The sequence below is a fragment of the Pseudopodoces humilis genome, chromosome 5 (genome assembly GCF_049639895.1).
Source record: "Pseudopodoces humilis isolate 2021_Gansu_Grassland_sample_001 chromosome 5, ASM4963989v1, whole genome shotgun sequence".
Taxonomy (NCBI): Eukaryota; Metazoa; Chordata; class Aves; order Passeriformes; family Paridae; genus Pseudopodoces; species Pseudopodoces humilis.
In genome coordinates this window covers 39,336,587-39,350,658 of record NC_142204.1, presented here as the reverse complement: position 1 = coordinate 39,350,658, position 14,072 = coordinate 39,336,587, and the positions used below count along the sequence as shown (strand labels likewise).

At 42.1% G+C, this 14,072-nt stretch overlaps 1 protein-coding gene across 1 annotated transcript; it reads right to left on the bottom strand.

The window, feature by feature from the left end:
• Positions 1 to 3,291: 3,291 nt before the first annotated feature.
• Positions 3,292 to 5,364, bottom strand: IL22 (interleukin 22). The gene is made up of 5 exons (XM_005519338.1): positions 5,170 to 5,364; positions 4,325 to 4,390; positions 4,085 to 4,228; positions 3,809 to 3,874; positions 3,292 to 3,405 (listed from the first exon to the last, which is right to left on the bottom strand). The coding sequence occupies exons 1-5, from the start codon at positions 5,362 to 5,364 to the stop codon at positions 3,292 to 3,294; spliced, it is 585 nt and encodes a 194-aa protein (XP_005519395.1).
• Between the last annotated feature and the right edge of the window lie 8,708 nt (positions 5,365 to 14,072).

The following is a 14,072-nucleotide window of genomic DNA, read 5'->3' as shown; positions in this document are numbered from 1 at the left end:
CTGAATATGTAAATCTCTTCATTAACACTCCAGGCAATGTATTTAAGACATGTTTCTTAAAGTGTCACCAATACTTACTCAGCAGGACGTGGAAACTCCTGTTCATGCTTTGGGTTCTTCTCTCTTCACAATATGACATTTCAGGGGCAATTTTTTAAATGTTTTATAATTATCTGTGTACAAAAGAAAAAAGCACTTGTGTTGGTCACCTAACGTAAGAGAAGGGGAGGAAGAGTCAATGAAACAAATCTGGCAGCAGGGGGGTCTGTGAATTTTTGCTCAGGAAGAGGTCCTGCAGCCTCTACAGCAGAGGCATCCCCAATGAAGGATGTGGAGCAGGTGCTTTCCCTAAGGTTGCTAGTCAAGGATCTCTGGGAATTGCAAACAGTCCATGACTTGGAGGCAGAAAATGGAAAGGAAAATAGGGCAACGGAAATTAGAATTGCATGAATAATGGAGTTTTTCTTTGGTGACCCAACAGAAAAATTAAACCAAAATAATTCATTTTGGGTAGGCCCAAAGCATTTGTCCAACTCAAAATGAAACAGCTCATTTTGCTTTCAAATCTCTTTTCAGCCTTTGAAAGAAACACACATAAAACCAAAACACTATCTGTTTAGAAAATGTCAGAACGAAACATTCCAGCAAGAGTTTCATTTATTGAGCTGGAACTATTAACTGAATTAAAACCCAACTTGCCTGACTGAAATTAAATTTTTATTTTCTTTTAGTCAGCAATTGTTTGTCCCAGACATTTCCTCCTATTTAAGGGAAACCTACTCCAATTTCTACTTCTTTTATTTGTTCAAAACTGACCATCACCACCATCTTTTGCACATCCACAAGTCACACATACCCTGCAAGAAAACCTGAGAAGGAAATTCTACAAAGTTTGCTGTGTGGCATTCCAGGGCTCCAGCTCATGAGGTTTCTGTGGTAAAGTCTTCCAACTGGTGGATTTTAGGGTTGGAGAAATTAATAATTAGTTGACTTCATTTTTACACTTTTGTGGACAAATGGGTTTTAATCTAGGTTTAGCCTCAGTGTGGAAAACTTGAGAGATTGATTTGATATTTCTGGGTAGGGCAACTCAACAAGGACAATGCACAAGAGACCTAGAGGAAGTAGAAAAAGGAAATAAGTTATTTATCTATTTGTGAAGTGATTTTATCAACAAGGAGCAACATGTATGTGGCTCATGGTCTGGTCTCTATTTATCATTAAGGAACAAAACAGGATAAAGTAATATTATCCTGCCCAAAGTCACAATCTTTATAGATCTCTAATGTAGACCAGAGAAATGACACCTGTATAATTCCTCTTATCCTCCACCGACTATAAAGGGAGACAGATGTAGTTCAAGGAAAGACTGTGTATACCAAAGGTCAGTGAAGTGAACTATTCATTTGGTGTTTAAACTCCCCTCCTTTGCTGTCAGTTCTCACAAGTTTGAGTGATAAGAGAAAGGATACTGGCCAATAGCTCTTGACAATATCATTCCTTATCCCAGAAGAAAGGAAATATATATCCAACTGAATATATAGTAAAGGCTGGATCCCTGAAACTGTCATGCAGTACCAGATCCTGGCTGCCAGGCGTTAATGGGTCACTTCTGCCTTGACTGTGAACAGGCATGTTAGTCATACATCGTGATGTGTGAATGAAAGCTGAATGTAAACCATGATGAATGCATCAGGTAACAGGCCTCCACCACCCAAATGGATCATATGGAAGTCTAATATGTGATTTCCTATGAGTACATGTTGCGATTTCTGTTCACATACGGATGGATGCTTTTAAATCCATCTTAACTTTGCTCTGGTTCAGGAGGAACATTTTTAAAATGTAGGCAGGATGCTTGTTGCCCTGATGAATAAATGGCAAGGCTTTGCTCAAGAAGACTTCAGCAGTTGCTGGAACCTGCTATTACATATTTCTTCTGGCTTCCTGACTATTTTGATGATTTTTATCCCTTTAACCTTGGTCCAGTCACCAATTTCCCTGGAAACACCAGAGCAACTCTTCTGTCTTTGTCAGGAGACATTGCTGAAGGACATGATGTGATAATGACATATTAAACAGTGTTTCAGGGACTTGGGGATTTTTTTCTGTCTTGGAGTTTTTGTTCAGAATAGGCACCAAACATTCTCTTCTGAAGGGCTCTCAGATCCCTGATGCTGCAGAACACCATTTGTGCTCAGTGTGCTATGGATGGGCAGTGGGAATGCAGAGCTCTGAGTTTTCATTAGCAGCTGCTGCCTGCTTGTCTCCACGTCATCTGACCCATGGGGACGGTTTGGGACTTCTCAACAGCAGCTATTCAAGGGGGGATCCTGTCTCTGCGTGTACCAAGGCTGAACCAGTGAACCAAACCAATGACTTTCTGGAGTGATGTTATTTTTCCCACCATCCCCTACAAGAAAGACTGACTGACGTGCTCCCCACTAAGCCCTGGCCTGTGAGAAGCTGAAATTTCAGGCTTATGGTGAAGAAGTATAACCCCAGGCAGAGCTTGCATCCTTTCTAGGTACAAGAGTAGAGCCACTAGTCCAGCAGCTCCCCAGGCACAATGTGCATCATCTCCCTTGTGTTTGAATAAAAGACAAAAGCTCTGCAAATGGCAATATTAGAGGACCAAAATATTTATTATAATAAATTAAAGTGAAAGCATTTATAAAACGTTCCATCTGCATATAAATATTACACAGCAGTGTTAATTTCTGGTAAAGCTTCATAAATACATTTCCTTGGATATTTTTCAATTAATCTATATAAATAAAAATATTGTATAATTATTACCTTAAAATAAGTTACCATTAAATACAAATTACAAAAATTATTTCTGAAATAGTCTGAAATACCTTTTCAGGCAAAGGTCAGAAGGGGGCAACATATGCAATAGAGATTTCCAGCTAGGAGGCTCAAAATAATCCTGGCTAAAACATCACATCAAAACATCACTGCCTTGATCAAAGCTGATTCATAGGTGTCAGCTTTCAGTATATAAAAGACAGAAATGGTTGCCTCATTCCTGTGAAGATGAGGAGAGCAGAACAGTGCTTTTGTAAATAACAAGTGCCCTGTGTTGCATTCAAGAGGCAGTCTCCCGGAGTTTTCATTTTCAAAGAAGGCAGCAATATGCATCCTGTCTCTGCCCACTTAGTTTGCCAGTTTTGACATGAGTGAAAAATATACTGTATCTGGGGGGAATGGGCATAGTTGCAGCTAGTCAATTTGAGTTATTGCAAGAGATTTGCAGAGACATCTCTTCAAGCCTGATCCAGAATTTTTTCAGTTTTTCTTCTTGTTACCTCCCTTCTTTGGGGCATCAGTACAGGCATTTTCCAGGTAGTCAAACAGTAAATCCAGCTCTCCAATGGCTTTAGTCTTTCCATTCTCTCCCAACTAGAAAAGAGCAGAATGCAAATCTTAGCAACTAGTTATTTTTCAGAAAACTGAAATTAGGGTTGTCACAGAAACGGAATCAATCATTTACATTTCTAATTCTCTTACACAGTTCTGTTAGTGTCATTATATAATAAAATATAAACTAGTTCATTCAAATCTAGACTAGCATATCAATCCTGCAACCAACTTTTGAAGGTTTAAATTATCATAACGTGCAGAGAGCTACCAGGACAAGTGAGGGAGGGCTGGAAGGGGAAATCTCATTATTCCCCTACTTAATGCCTTCATAGGCTTCATGTCCTAAATAATCTCAATTTTTTTTCATAATTAGGTCGGCCTTAATCCAACTAAATGACTGGGGTTTGAAACTGATCTTTCTAAATGCTTGGGGGAAATGTACCTGTTCCATTTTGTTCTTCATTTGTTCCAGGTTCTTTTCAATGTGTTCTCTTTTTCCTGAGAATTGCTAAAAGAAAGGAAACATCCAGACATAAGATGGACAGCTATATGCAACAACATATTTTTTTTCTTTTTCACACCTTTCTATTAACTCTGACTTTCATATCTTTGATCTGAGGTTTCCTTTCATACCACTGCCTTTTGCCACTGCCTGTAGCATTCTGAGATTTAGGAGCAGCAATGAGATTCGGAGGGATAGAAACCCGGTGTTACTCACACAAGTGCTCAGCTCTGAGGTCAGGGATGCCAAGAACTGTGCCACCTCCTCAACATAAGGGTACTGGTTCTTGACTTCAGTGAGGAGAACATCTTTTACTACAAACTCCACAGCCCTCTTCATCAGGTAGCAGCGGTTGTTTTCCTATGTATGAAATTAAGAAGTCATGTCAAATCAAGGCAAGAGATCCCTAAGTGCTGCAGAGGGATGCAAAGAGCAGACTCCTCATGTAAGGCTTACCCTGATGTTAACAAAGAGCTGCTGCCCAATCAGTCTGTTGTCCGTGTCCTTGTCTGAGGCACTGGCCTGAGAGGAGAAAAGGAAGTGTTAGTGATGGGAACCTTACTTAAAAATTAATAATAAACCCAAAAGTTTTTATCAGCAATGAAAGTGCAGGCGCAGTGATGGAATGGACACCACAGCCTGTAACAGGTAGGTAAGTTTGGACATGGTGTGTTTCTCCCCAGAGATGGGTGAGGTTCAAGGTCAGTATTGCAGGAAAATAAATCAGCTGAATTCCTGTCCTCCACTAAAGTCAGAAGTCGTCGTGGTTACGGTGACTAAAACAGATGCTGCAGGTGGCTGACCTCACAGCAGCCCGCAGTGCTGCTGGGAGGTGCTTGATGGTGTGCACCCAGGGACATCCACCCAAGGCAAGAGCAGCCCAGAAACCTGCCCTAGCAGAGCACTGTAAGATACCTGAGCATCTGCCTGGCTGTGACTGGAGTCATGGACAGGCCCAGCTCCAAACCAACTGAGCAAGCTGAGAAATTTAATGTCATATTTCACAATTTACCCACTTTGGCAGCAGCTGCCTGGGAAGAAGAAGCTGTGCTGCTCCAGGGGTGGTTTTTGCCTTGGGGAGCAGCAGGAGGAGAGGCAGCAGCTTCCCCTGGCTACAGAGCCAGCAGGAAATAGACCTGCTCCACACATCCAAACTCTGCCTTAACTGCAAATGCTTTTGGGGTTTTTTTTATGGAAAAAGGCAGAGGAAAGAGGGAGGAATGCCGAAGGTTAGAAGTCACGGCACCAGCAGAGGAGTAGATCCTCAGATCCCACCATGAAGAACACACGGATGACTGTACCATTTTAGCCAAGGTGTAGGTGCGATTCCTGATGTAGGGCTGCTGGAAGTTGACCTTCCTGAGCCTGCAGGCATCATGGGTGGTGGAAGCCCCTTTCAGGGGCAGACAGCTGGTGAGAAGAAGGGGGAGACAGCAACAGCAGCAGAAGAAAACCCATCCTGGGGAGCTCTTGGACGAGGTCTGCAGGGAGGCCATGGCTCACAGTCTGGAATGGTCCGTCCCAGGAGGCTGCAGATAGAGGGCTCAGCTCTGATGGGAGAGAAGGCAGCATTAGCACCAAGGAGAGCAGGTGAAGCAAAGTGAGAGCAGCACAAAGGCTGCAAGCCTTACCTTCGCTGTGACTCCTGACATGCTCTGCAGGAGGTGAGCTGCACCTTATATAGGGCCACCAACATCTCTCTCAGCTTTTTTTTGGGTGGTGAAATAAAAATGACATCAGCGAGTATCCTCTTTCCAGTATCCTCTTCTGAGAACTACCTAACCACTTCAAAACCCACAAATACAACTTCAAGGCCATCATAATCTTTAGTTTCCAAAAAAAAAAAACCAAATATTAATGTGGGGCAAAGCAGGGGCTTTTACCAAGGTAGGAATCCTGAATTCTTTTTGCATAAAAATATTTGAGAATCTTATGAGTTTGTGTCTCCTGTCCCAATTACAATGAGCTTACTTGATTGACAATTTGATGGCAGAAAACCACCAAATCTTCTGTGGTACAAGACTGGTTTCACTGCTGCTGACTGGTGCACGCAAGTGATCAGAGACTGTATCAGAGCCAAAGCACTGACCACCTGTGACTCCTACCCTGAAAATACCTTTTCTCACACAGTGGCCTACCAGAGTCACTGGCCATCTGCACATCACTGTGCAATCCTCTCTGAGAGATCAGAAACCGTGTAGGACCAACTCTGCATTTGTCACATGCCTGATTTCTAAATTCCTTTTTTCAAAAATATTACCTGTATTTAAGGCTGTAATCAGGTATAATGACCAGAGCTGTGGTCATGCACTTATCCAGGTGATTTTCATGTTCCTAAGTCTCTTCTGCCAACATGAAGGCTGTGCTGCATCTTCAGTCTGAAACATGCTGTTCCCAATGGGAAACTGCACTCTTTAGATGGTAATTTGCAACCCACCTGCAGACAGTAATGCATGAGGACACAGAACTGGTATAAATATAAACTCCTGGTTTTCTAACACCCACAATGTACACAGGTGACAAAGAGGAGAAAACAGATCTGGAAAACCAAGGCTTCAGCTCTGCCTCTGAGAGTGGATATCTGAGAGCTCTGAGGGTGGGTGTGTGTCTGGCTGGGCTCCATTCTTTGTGGCTCGGGTTCTCCGGACAAGAGCCATTGTCAACCTAATCTCGTGGTCTGAAATGTCCAGATCTTTTCCTTACACCTGAAAGGAAGCAGTTAAAAGCTGAGGGGAATGAGTTTTTTTCTTTAGCCTCCTCTGATGCATCTGCAGCATGAATTTATCCCTCCATGTCTCAGACCTGCCTCTCAGTCCTAAGCTGCCCTCAGACACCTGCTACATCAGCTCTGCACAGATCTGTGCCCTTGAAGCTGCAGCCTGGAGCCATCATCATCGTCTCCTTTTCCATGCCCCTCTCAGGTACCCATTCCCATGACCAGCCTCCAACAGCATCTTGACTGCAGCAGGCAGCAGAAAGTGAGTCTGGACCCAGGATGCCAACAGTCTAGTTCACACCCAAATGTACCACAAGCCTATTCAAGAATATGTCTCTAAACTCTTTTTCACATATATTTCAATAGTTCCAGTGGGGGCACAGGCTAATGAAAAGATGAAAGGCTGAGTTTTACTTAACCAAAAGACAGACATTGAAGACCAAACTGGGATATTCCCGACAGATAGACTGCACTGAAGTATTGACCTTCCCTGAAATGCATTTCCACTAGCTCCTCCCCAGGAGTTAGTCTGATAACCAAAAGTCTGCATCTAACTGAGGTTTCTCCAGCAGCTCATCCATCAGAATTGAAGTCCTATACCCAGAACACAAATACAAAGGAGCTGTGGACAGGCATTCAGATCCCTTTGTCCTTGAAGGTCCTCTTGTCCTTCTGGCAGATGTTAGCTCTCTACCCCTTTGGTCACCCACGCATCAGACACAGAGCCAGCTTGCCTGACCTCTTTTTGGGGCTCCAATCCCATGGAAAGGGTGCATGACCTAAGTAGGTGCTGTACCACGCCCATCAGTTCAAAGCACGGTGAGGAGCACACTTTGTCCCTTGTCCTGATGGATATTAAAACAAAATCAGGCAGATTAATGAGGAATTAAATGTTGAATCTTTCTTCTGCCCCTTCCTATGCAGTAATTACAGGAGCTCTTCTGTCTTCCCACTCTTTTATTTGAAACCCTACACTGGGACATGCCTATTTTCGTAGAAAACTTTGAGTTAGCCTCCATCTGTATTGATAGCTATCTCAGCCATGCTACCTTTTGGTTGTGCCATCATGTCCACCTTCTGAGGCTGTTCCAGTTGGTTAGTTTACCTTGATATTTTCCAGACACTGTGATGCTGAAATGCATATTTCAAGTTCATTAATTCATGTTTTGCAAATTCTGTTTTTATGATATTCCTAAAGCTTTTGCATTATTTACCCTTTTGTTAGTTGCTGTGAGTTACAACTATCTTCCATCCCTCTAGGCTACTCTGAGTATGGCCCAGCCCAAAAGCAAATAGCCAAGATGTTACTGGGCACTAACATGAGCAGACTTTATTGTTCCCATGTTCATCAGATCATTCCTGGCCTTTTCCCAGGACTGTTGGTCCTGGATGTACCACAGAGCTATGGTGCAGCCAGTCAGGGCTGCAGTGATCCCTTGTAATGCGTCAATAGACTTTCTTTGGAAGTGGAGATATGCCTCCCATTCCCAGGGTCTTGTATTTCTGTTGTGAGACAGCACTTAACAGAGACTAGTCGCAGTTACCATCTCTTTTCACTGGCTCACCACACCCCAGATGGGAGATACACATCCAGCAATGCATCCCACAGAAAACGGGGCTAAAAACCTGCTCTGGTGCTGGATCTCACTCCAGTGCCCAGCTGAAGTCCAGAGGGAGACTTCAGCTCTGCGTTTTCTGCTGCTTTTGAGGAGGAAATACAACAGACTTTTGAAAAACAAGGTCTTAACCCAGCACTGATGGTGAACCTCAGGGAAATTGCTTGGTTAGGTTCCCCTTCCCAAATGGGCTACCCTGAACTGCACAGCAGGAGAGATCAGTGAAAGGAAAGCTGCCTTTCATTTCAGATGTGGTACTCTGGATGAAACCATCACTGGAGGATCTTGCTTTGTGGAGGAAGAATAAACTGGACAAAATGCATCTGAAGAATGAGGGGGAAGTAATTTCCCCTTTCTTATTTCATGATTTTTTAACAGGTTTAATGATATTTTTAATGTTTAAGGCTAGGAGCACTGTTTAAAATACAAAATTCTTACAAGAAAATATATCTCCTCTGCTTTCATTTTAATTAAAAACTACCAAAGACCATTAATCTTCTATAAAGTACTCTCTGTGTTTTTTTCAAGTATAATTAATTAAGGAAATTATTTTGAAATTGTTCACAGGTCACTTTTTCTCCCTGGTACTGCCCCAAGAGTTAAGTGTCTATCCTATCACTTAACTCACCTATAAACTTTTGAAATCTAATTACATGGAACTTCCCTAATTCATTAAGAAACCATAGCGGTAAATATTCTCGATAATGACTTCTTGACCCGTTTTGAAGACAGGATTTCTTGAGGAGGACTGGAACTCTGCATGACATCTGCTTCTGAAGCCACAGACACTTCCTTCTGACTTCGAATGAGGTCACAGGTGAGCAACCATTACTGTACTTTGATGTTCAGCTGCTGTGTATCAGCAGCAACATACCAGCATGCAGGAATTTTCATGGGCTTTAGTACTTTTTCAATCAGCCAGGATTATACTGCATTATTGGAAATGTCAGGACTGGGCACTGGGCTAGAAATAATGTCAAGAGTTGGCATGTGAAAAAGTGAGCCTGTGTACTGTGCTCCCAGATCTTTTATTTGGCAATGAGATTCTCCCCCCTTAAACACTTGTATGAATGGGCCATAGGTCACGTAACACCTAAAACTGAGCATTCAATCTCAGGTCACACTCATCCCCTCATCCTGCTCTAGCTCGTTTGTGAAGCAGTCAGCTGTCAGGTCCATTTTATCTCAGCTCTTCTCTACTTTTGTTCAGACTTTCTAACTTCCAAAGATTAAAGCAAACTATAAAATTGTTTCAGTTCAAGCTCCAGTAAAGTTTTATTTTAGTCAGCTCTCTGCCCAGCAATGAAAATCTCAGTAATGGAAATTGATCCTTCTCTACAAAACTTGAAAATAAGTTTTTCTGTAATCCAACCATTCCTTATGGAAACATCCTAGCACACAGGCAAGTATCTTCTGGGAACTATCATTAGGAATGGCAGAAGGGATTAAATCTCTAGGAAATGCTACCAATACAGAGACTGGGAGAGGACATGCTGCGCTTGACCATTACATTTTTGCTTGGTTTTTTTCTCTTTTTTTTTTTTTTTTCAGGATAGGTTTAATGTTGTGTAAGAAATTGTGAGTCCTTTGGAAGAAGAATGAATAGCATTAATAAAATTGCTTAGCCTGGGAATATTGGGTGATTGAAAAAGTCTTTGGAGACAGTTCTCAGTACAGTCATTGCTGACTCAGGGTTTTCACAGAGGATGTACAATTTTCTACCTTCCCTGGCTGTAACATTTTTGTAATGCAGAGTATCACATTTCCTCTGACAGTAACACTTCGGCTTTTATATCTGATATTTCATCAAAGATCTTTGTCTCTGACCTTTACTTGGTTTTGTTACATAATTTTTGGGTCTCCTAACTATAAGATGCTGTATCATAATGCTGGTATTTCCTATCATAGAACATCCAAAAGGAAGGAAACTAATTGCCTCAACTTTAACTTACATTCTGGGGAAAAAAAAAAAAAAAAAAAAAAAGAAAAAAAACCAGAGCCACACTAAAAACAAACAAACAAACAAACAAAAACTTGGTTTAGATATTTTTTTTCCAGAAACATTCATATAGTAGAGAAACAAGAGAAAGCAACCCAGAGATACGTTGAGCCAACACTGTATTGCTGCTACCAATGTTCTTAATGTGTTAATACCATGTTATTACCAGGACCACTGAGGTAGTAACTTCTACTGCAGCCCCAAAAGGATTAACTAATTAATACAAAAACAAAAAACCTGTGTCAATGTAACCAATAGATGTTAGTTGAGCATTTTCGCTTCTTAAAAAATCTCCTGCCAACATCAGTAAAACATAAACATAAGTTTTAACAGGACTCATCAATAGAAGTCAACACTCAGTTCACACAGAGAAAAAAGAGAATTGAGATCATGTCAGTGCACACAGCCTCACAGCACCTAAGGCACCACTATTAATCCTTCCACCAGAGGGCAACTCTCTTAATTCAGTGTGTAAAGTCACGTACGTACTACAAGACTCTGACACTTTATATAGTGACCTACATGTATCCAACTATGTCTTCCGAACAGTCAGATTGGGTGAACTGAAACTTCTGAGCTTCCTGTTAATGTGTGGTGTGGTTGCACAGCCATGACTCAGTAACATGATGAAGTGGAATTAATGACATAGGGGAGCTCAAAGAAAACCACTCTAAATGGGAACAGGATTTTGCAAACTGGCTTATAATTCAAAATCCAGTAATAAATAGTTACTTAGGTTAAGAAACAGCCCCAGCACCTTGGTTGACCAAGTACTAGCAGTTTTACCATGTAATAGAGTATTTATATGAAGCTGTTTTGAAGGGAAGCAACTTTATTTGAGGTGAAGTACTTGTACCTAGACAATGGCCATATACCATACTTCCACTGAGACTCTGAGCTCAGCATCTCCCTGGAGTGAGCCCCTGGCAGCTCAGTTATTCACTGTAACAAAGCCATTAGAGAAGGTGACAGTTCTCATGTCACTAACAGCAGCTTTCTAACTTGTGTCCATCCCTAGGAAGCCAACAGCCCCTGCCCCAGCCCTTCCCCAGACCGGGGTTATGCTATTGCTGATCTCCCAAGAGTGTTCTGTGAGGCAATGAGTTTCCTCTTGGAGCAGAACTATTGTCAAGAATGTGAGATTTATGGGGCCAGAAAAAATAGCTACAGCATAGGAATTATGATGCTGTCTTCCTGGGTTATCTGTTTTTAGCCATGTGTCATGTAAGCTAAAATACACAAACAGGCTGGAGCAGCTCATACTGGAAACACAAATAAGCATTCCTCACGAGAGCACCATTCTGGGAACTCACAGGCCCACTCTAGCCGGGGGACCACTGAGCCATAGCAGGTTTCCCCAGTACACACAGACAACCTTGCAGACCTGGGCACCCAGTTCTCCAGAACAGAGCGCATCTGCAGATTATGTGTCACAAGAACCCAGTAACCAGAAAGAGGCCTAGAAAGGGAGAAATCCAAAAGTATACGCTTTATGGATCCTGCCAGGCACTCCTATTCTAATTCACATTTTAAAGCAGGTGCTTTGGAGACATCCCAGCACATGCTAGTACTACACAAAGACATATTGAATTCTAAAAAAATAATTTATGTATCATGTGCCCACACCATTGTGATTTAATCGCAGCCAGAATTAAGCCCCACTCAGACACTCACCCACATCCCACTGGAATAGGATGGGGAAGGGAATCAGAAGAGTAAAAGTAAGAAAATCTGTGGGTTGAGATAAAGACAGTTTAACAGGTAAAGCAAAATCCACAGACAAGCAAAGCAAAATGAGGAATTCATTCACCAGTTCCTATGGGCAGGTGTTCAGCCCCAGGGCTCCATCATGCATGATGGTTACTTGGGAAGAAAAACACCATCCCTCAGAAAGTCTCCCCCTTCCTTCCTCTTCCCCATCTTTATATGCTGAGCATGCCACCACATGGTGTGGAATATCCCTGGGTCACTTCATGTCAGCTGTCCTGGCTATGTCCCCTGCCAATTTCTTGTGCACCCCTGCTTAAATGTTAATGGAGTAGGGTGAAGAGCAAAAAAGGTCTTGACCCTCTGCCCAGCAATGAAGAAAATACCTCTGTATTATCAACATTATCTTCATCACAATTTCAAAACAGAGCCCTATACTAGCTACTATGGAAAAAAATAACTGTTCCAGCAGATACACACATATATGCACATACACAGACACAGACAGTATATGTATATATCAGATTTAAACACAGGAAAAGGAAAAACTCTGAGGTCCACTTGAAACTTTCATGGGCATAATGTTTCCTGGCATAAGTCAGTCACGTTTACAAAGCTGACATGCTTTACTAGAAAACATTATCATAACTTCTGAAGAAAGTGGGGCATCAGAAGCTTGAGCTGTCCTTTGCCCCCTCCACAGAAGAACCACCTACACAAAACAGGATCTGCTGCCCCGGCTGTACCACCCAACTCTCCCAAATTGCAGATGAGTGCTCTTGCTCTTACAATGTTAACAAAGCCCCATGAATGCAACAAGCAATCCAACAGAAGCTGTGAAAGCTGTATGTAAAGCAGGCCTCGCTTGCTTTCTCAAAGGACAGTCAGTCTTCACACCAACCCCATGCAGTTCTCAGTCCTCCACCCTAACATGACACCACACAGAGCCACCAAGCACCATCCTTCAGTTTCCCAGGCACAGCACGTTTGACATGCCAAGTTCAGGCTTCCTCAGTTGCTCCACGGACCTCTGTAGGACATAGCCTGCAAAAGGGAAACCTCACAAGGTCAGCTCACGTCCACACAGATAAACTGTAGGAAGCACTAGTATATTTAGGAAGTTCATTCACATTTCTACATTGAACTCCAGATGTCCTTCTTTGACACAACAGAAACATTTAATCAAAAAGCAAACAAACTTGGATTTCCATGAAACTGGAGTTCTCTTGTTACCTACCATCCACTGATTGCTCTTTAGGTTTTGCTTTTGGTGTGATCACTGGGCTCCAGTGCACAGAAAACCATAGAAATGACTGCACACCTAAAGTTGGCTACAGCTCCACCATGCTGTTCTCTCTTCCCCAGGCTCCAGTCTGCAAAGGTCTAAATAACTGCTAGAATCAGGACATTAATTTTAGGCCACTTACAATTAAAATTACTGTTTGACTTGTTTTCTTTATCACACAATTGTGTGCATCTAGGTAATGAAACCATTTTTCTTCAGGCTACAGTAAAAATTGGTCAACAAGGTCACAGCCAAACTTCCATTTGCAACAAATGGAGATGGGACTCTGCTGGCAAATTCTACCAGATGGTTAAGAACTGCTGTGATACCAGAACATTAGGTGTCAGCTCAGCCTTGCAGAACAGGAAGATGGAATTAACCAATATGGCATCATGCAAGTAAGCACACACTAAATTGCACAAAGAAGCTGTGCTTCCTAACCCATCTTCAAGTACTACAGATTTGCTCATTGATTATTATGGATTTGGAAATCCTTTTTTCTTCCATTGTTACCTGCCAGAGAGCAATGACACCAAAAGTCAGGTAAGGAGAATGTATTACTACTTGGGCTCCAATAATTTCTGAGTGAAGGAGAAAGCTGGTGGCTGGTAATTTCATTTCCTTTCACCTTAATGCAACACACACTGATCAGCACTAATCCACCTTTAAATCACTGGTTGGGGACTGACCCTTTGGGCATTGCAGCCTTTCCAGCCTGTGTAGCACCCATCTGCTTTGAGCCACCATTTAAAATATCTGTAGTCAGTTATGATTTCTAGTGTCAACACATCTGGCTTCAATAAATTACTCTTTCTGAAGATCAGCTCTGAGGTAATGTCTTTCTTAAGTCCACAGATATTCCAGCTGAACAGGTGAAACGG

Bases quoted from the DNA above. Each gene is read 5' to 3' on its own strand.
- IL22 (XM_005519338.1), bottom strand. From the start codon at position 5,364: ATGGCCTCCCTGCAGACCTCGTCCAAGAGCTCCCCAGGATGGGTTTTC. The intron at 4,391-5,169 runs GTACAGTCATCC...TTCTCCTCTCAG, and splicing joins CCTACACCTTGGCTAAAATG to GCCAGTGCCTCAGACAAGGA. The intron at 4,229-4,324 runs GTAAGCCTTACA...TTTCATACATAG, and splicing joins AGCTCTTTGTTAACATCAGG to GAAAACAACCGCTGCTACCT.